Source organism: Hippocampus comes, unplaced genomic scaffold (genome assembly GCF_001891065.2).
Source record: "Hippocampus comes isolate QL1 unplaced genomic scaffold, H_comes_QL1_v1.1 scaffold921, whole genome shotgun sequence".
NCBI lineage: Eukaryota > Metazoa > Chordata > Actinopteri > Syngnathiformes > Syngnathidae > Hippocampus > Hippocampus comes.
In genome coordinates, this window is record NW_017806231.1 from 21503 (window position 1) to 26736 (window position 5234).

Here is a 5234-nt window from a genome sequence, read left to right on the forward strand (position 1 = left end):
AAAAAAATCAGAGGGAGTTTCCGTGGCTCGGAAAAGGGCTGGCTCGCCACGTAGAAGATTTTGGCCTCTTTTTCGACACATAGGCGGGACGAAAAAAAGACGACATGCACAAGACAGCTATTGTTTGTAGAAAAAAATAGATATTTGGACAGAAAAGAAAATGAAAACATACAGGTGACAGAAAGACGTGTCCATCCGACCTCGTGGACTAATGACTGCTGAGTCACGCTTCACTCGAGTGGCGTCGCTACAGGATGTTAGCCGTGCAATTCAAAGAATAAGACAACACAAAACAAAGCTCATATTCAAACAGTTTATTACAAGGTGACATTTCTGCCGGCGGTCTTAGAACTTCTGGAATTGCTTCTTGGCACCAGCCGCCTTTGTCACCTTGAGGACGTCTTGGTGAGAGGTCGGCACTCCCCGACCGTCAGTCACAAAGTCGCCGATCGAGACATCTCTACATTTGAGAAGGGGAAGAACAAAAACAAAAAAATGAACCCAACCTTCTCTCATTGTTGAAGAATCAAGGCTGCATCAGCAATGCAAAAAGGCGATGTCGTCAGAGTTTAACTTGGAGGACCATCGTGAGAAAAACATGTGCAGAGGTAAAAATTGAGCTGGGCAAATCCAAGAATGGGTTGAAGGTACCTGAAGCATGGCGACAGATGCACCGACAAGTTTTTGTGCCGCTTCTCAAAACAGTTGTACTTCTGAATGTACTGCAGGTAGTCGCGTCGAATGACGATGGTCCTCTGCATTTTCATTTTGGCAACCACGCCGAATTCAATTTACAAGCATCACTGGATAGCCTTTAACACTGACCTGAGAGGATACGGCCACGGATGGAGACGTTTCCCGTAAAAGGGCGTTTCTTGTCTATAAAAGCGCCATCAATAGCCTGAGGGGAGAAAACAGAACAAGCATTTTGATTCACTGTTAATTCAACGAAATGCGCCATTTTAGATGGCATCTAATCGCATTAGCTTTGCCAAAAGGCGTCGTCGCCAAAACCCTGCAGGCTAGGAAGACCATCGCGATAGAAACATCACTTGCAGATTCAATTAAGACTTGAACACGACTTGAAAATGGACCTCTCTTGGGGTTTTGAAGCCCAGCCCGACACTTTAGTGGTAACGGGGGAGCTTTTCTTTGCTCTCCTTGCCTCCATCGGCGGCCAGAATTCGCTTCTTGTTCCGGAAAATGGTCGGTTGCTTCTGATAAGCCCTCTCGGTCTGCACAAGGACAAAAGTACGCGTTCACAGCACGACCAAGAACAACGACAAAAGTGATTTTAAGACGAGCTACGGAGAACGTGAAAGTGGCTAAGCTAACCGCATTAGCAATCCGGCTGCTAGCGTAGCTAGGATTTCACGGTAACAATAGCTACCGATAGCGTGGCGTTATTTTAACGGTACCGAAAAATAGTTTAACCATTAAAGTCACCGCGCACGACTTGACTGTGTGATCAACGCGATTGATTTCACTGTGCCTCTATGTACGTTTGTGGTGTGGTGTGTGTTTCTTCTAATTTACTTTCGTTTTGTTTTCAGTGTTGGGGGGACGCAACAGATAACGTTATGTGCGCATGCGGGTTGCTATTTTAGTCCGCAAACTGAGGAATCGCGAGGATGAAAGTTTGAGATGGTGGCGAAAAAAAACCTCACAAAGGTCTACTAATTACGACATTTAAGAAATGGGAATGCCAGTCTAATTTTTCGTATGAATCGTCCCATCGACGAGAGGCACGATTACGAGGCAAGTTGGTCATTAGATTTGTAGGCTAATCGCTATGAAAAATATTATGAAACAGTATTGGTTATTCTATAATTTACTGGTTGTAGCATGGTACCTTTATGAATAAAACATTCGTCACAAGGTGTTGTAATGCTCATGTTAACTGTTGGTAGAACTAATGATGACGTGTGTTAAATTTGAAGGTTGTTTGAAAAAAATGCCGACCGTAAGGTTTTTTTTTCGAGGTAGAAATTCTCGGTCGGTCGGTTTACCGGAAACACACTACTTTTTTTTCTACGCCTAATACAATGGTGCCATGAGTGCGTCGTGTTGCAAGCATGAACCGCATTCAATTCACAAGCATCACTGTCATGTTAGAAGTACCAAGAACTACACCGAGCCTCAGAGGGGATCGAGCCTTTTCCGTTGCTGGTCCCTCTCTCTGGAATGACCTCCCACTGAACATTCGGCAAGCCTCCTCGGTGCCCATCTTTAAAACCCGCCTCAAAACTCATTTGACTCAGATTTGTTCTTGGTTTTGCTGTTCAGTGCTTTCTACCGTCTTTGTTACCGATTTGTTGCACGTTATAGTTGCTCCACGTACAGCACTTTGTATGCAGCGATGGCTGTTTGAAAGTGCTCTATAAATACAGTTGAGGTGAGACTGTACAGCAGGGGTGGGCAATTATTTTCCCGGGGGGGCAAATGAGAAGCAGAAAATATTGTGGAGGGCTGGGCCAAAAGTTAGAAATCGACTCCCGATTTCAATTTTATTTCTATGTTGAAATAAGTTCATGACATTGTTTACAGAAGCTGATAAGAGTGTGTATTATTGCTAGATAATTAAAGTGCACTTATTTTACAGAAAAACGATTTGTTCCGTGAAATTATGCAAAACAATTCTAATTGTGCAACATTTGTAACTCTTTTTCAGTCAGATGAACATGACAACACTTTCTGATTTTAACTTTCCCATGAAGGTAGCACAATGTCTTTGTATGCCAGTAATAATGGAACATAAGTCACATTTTTTGTCCCAACTGCCAATGTACAATAAATACAAGCAAGCATGTTTCAGTGTTTTGGTTTTTTTCTTGCTCAGTAGAGATCAATCTCGCCCAGGGGTGGGCAAACTTTTTGGCTCGGGCCCCCATTGATTTCTAAATTTGACAGGTGGGCCGGGTCAGCACAAGATACGGTACATATGAAAAACTGTGTATGTTGACAGTCCATACCAAACAACAGAACAAAAGCATTAAGGTATGAGCATACTTTTTTCAATGAGAACAGTGAAACAACTGTGGTATATGTCCTGTATGAACGTCCAAGTATGTTTACAACATACATGTGTGACAACACAAGCGACAACTACATTGCCCAAAAACTGCAGCATAAAGTACAGGTATATGACAAAATACAACAAAGTTGGGACTATCTGCTGCAAAATGAGACGAGTATAAGACCTGGCGGCTTTCTTTCCACTCACTCACTCACTGTCTCGAACTTGACCTCCCCTCGATCGCCAACCAAGACAGCGTTGCTCAGCTGATGTCGTGCGACAAACTTTTGAACCCAGCCACAGGACGCTTCCAAGTCTTCGATGCCCATAGCGCGATGTAACTCGATTGCTCTTATTCGCGGTTCAGTTGGCGGAAAGTTTTTAGCGCGTGAACGGTCAAACCATTCCAGGAAACGTTTATTGACTGGACCGTCCGTCGAGCCGCAAGCAATTCACTCTGAGCATGGGAACAGCCAGAATCAGACTGAGCGAGAATCGCTTCCTCGTTTTTCAAAGTCTCGTAGATTTGAGCCTCTCAGACTCCAAGCGTCTCCTGAATGTTTCGTACTTTGTAACCCGCTTCGTCTGATCAGATACACTTCACTTTCTCTTCCGTGGCCATGACTGTTCCTCTTCGTTTGGATGCCATGATCTACATGACGTAAAAATGTTCGCAATTCCAGTAAAACTCACTGCTATAAAGAGTCACTTGCGTGTCGCCGTTTTGGATCCAATGATTGAAAATAGCGGCGCGGACACACTTATTCCCTCGTATCGAGCGGAGTTCCTTGAGTCGGAGTTACTTGAGTTAGCGATACCGCGGGCTTCTGTATCGTCTCCCCCTCCCTCCCTCCCTGTGCTCTGCAACTTCAAGTAACTGCGCCGCCTGGCGTTGAAATGCCTCTCATTACAAGTACGAATGAAATGAATGCAATAATTTACATCGGACCTTAATTGTGTACTGCACCAACCTTCGGCGGGCCGGATTAAATCGACCAACGGGCCGGATGCGGCCCGCGGGCCGAAGTTTGCCAAGGACTGCTGTACAGCCTTTAACATTGACCAGAGAGAACACGGCCACGGATGGAGACATTTCCAGTCGAGGGGCATTTCTTGTCAATATCAGTATCATCAAGAGCCTGAGGGGAGAAAACAGAACAAGCATTTTAATAACTGTTAATTAAACGAAATGCGACATTTTAGATAGCAACTAACCGCATCAGCTTTGCCGAATGGTGACGTCGTCAAAACCCTGCAGGCTAGGAAGACCGTCGTGAGAGAAACATCACTTGCAGATTCAAGTAGGACTTGTAAATGGACCTCTCTTGGGGTTTTGAAGCCCAGCACGACACTTTTGTGGTAACGGGGGAGCTTTTCTTTGCTCTCCTTGCCTCCATCGGCGGCCAGAACACGCTTCTTCTTCTGGAAGATGGTCGGCTGCTTCTGATAAGCCCTCTCGGTCTGCACAAATACAAAAGTACGCGATCACAGCATGACCAAGAACAACGACAGAAGTGATTTTATGACGAGCTACGTAGTACGTGAAGGTGGCTAAGCTAACCGCATTAGCAATCCGGCTGCTAGCGTAGCGTCACACGAGGGTAAGCGGAGTTCCAACAGATTGCTCATCTAAAATATCCACGACACTTCGAAAAACCACCCCCAGCGCGTTCTAAGAACCGCATGCCAATTTATATTCAATAAAATTGGGCTTGAGTGTGAGTTAAAAGGTAAAAAGTCGTTTGCAACACCCGGGCCGTTTTCTCGAACATACTTGTGCGCCCGCCATCTTGGCCAGCCGAGTTGGAAAGAGGGCTGAACACGCGCGCAGCGCACGGAAGTCGGTCAGATCGGCCAGAAATGACGCAATACAACTATTCTTTTTCTCTTTTCATGATTATTTATTCAAGATATTGCAAGTTAATTGTTAGTGATGAATGTATTTTTTAATCACGTTATTGTGAACAGAAAACAAAACGAACACGTTCGTAATACACGCACACGTTACAAACATTGAAACAAAAAGAAGCCATGAGATTTTAAAACAAAAATTTCAAATAAGGAGCATATAGCCAGAGTCGTAACAGCTTTCTTGTTTTTGGAATTGTTAAGATATTATTCCTCTCTGTTCGTTGAATTTGAAAGAAACAATGTAGAATGCTATTGAAGGTATTTCCGGTTTTCTGTGATTACAATCACCTTTGGTACCCCCTCACCC

The 5234-nt window shown here is 44.3% G+C and overlaps 2 protein-coding genes and 2 long non-coding RNA genes across 4 annotated transcripts in view; 1 reads left to right on the forward strand and 3 right to left on the reverse strand.

The window, feature by feature from the left end:
* Positions 1-5234, reverse strand: part of LOC109507142 (40S ribosomal protein S11-like) — a 20411-nt gene that overhangs the window by 10032 nt on the left and 5145 nt on the right. The gene's annotated exons all lie outside the window — the stretch shown is intronic.
* Positions 300-817, reverse strand: LOC109507145 (40S ribosomal protein S11-like). The gene is made up of 2 exons (XM_019856368.1): positions 652-817; positions 300-460 (listed from the first exon to the last, which is right to left on the reverse strand). Exons 1-2 carry the CDS (start codon positions 765-767, stop codon positions 346-348), a joined length of 231 nt encoding a protein of 76 aa, XP_019711927.1. The 5' UTR covers positions 768-817; the 3' UTR covers positions 300-345.
* Positions 1275-4666, forward strand: LOC109507150 (uncharacterized). The gene is made up of 2 exons (XR_002166417.1): positions 1275-1321; positions 4564-4666. It is a non-coding gene; the product is annotated as an uncharacterized LOC109507150 (long non-coding RNA).
* On the reverse strand, positions 4141-4593 carry LOC109507147 (uncharacterized). Its single transcript, XR_002166415.1, has 3 exons — positions 4578-4593; positions 4232-4477; positions 4141-4155 (listed from the first exon to the last, which is right to left on the reverse strand). It is a non-coding gene; the product is annotated as an uncharacterized LOC109507147 (long non-coding RNA).

Coding starts and splice junctions, on each gene's coding strand:
- LOC109507145 (XM_019856368.1), bottom strand. CDS start 767: ATGAAAATGCAGAGGACCATCGTCATTCGACGCGACTACCTGCAGTAC. Junction 461..651: donor CATCTGTCGCCATGCTTCAG/GTACCTTCAACC, acceptor TCTCAAATGTAG/AGATGTCTCGATCGGCGACT.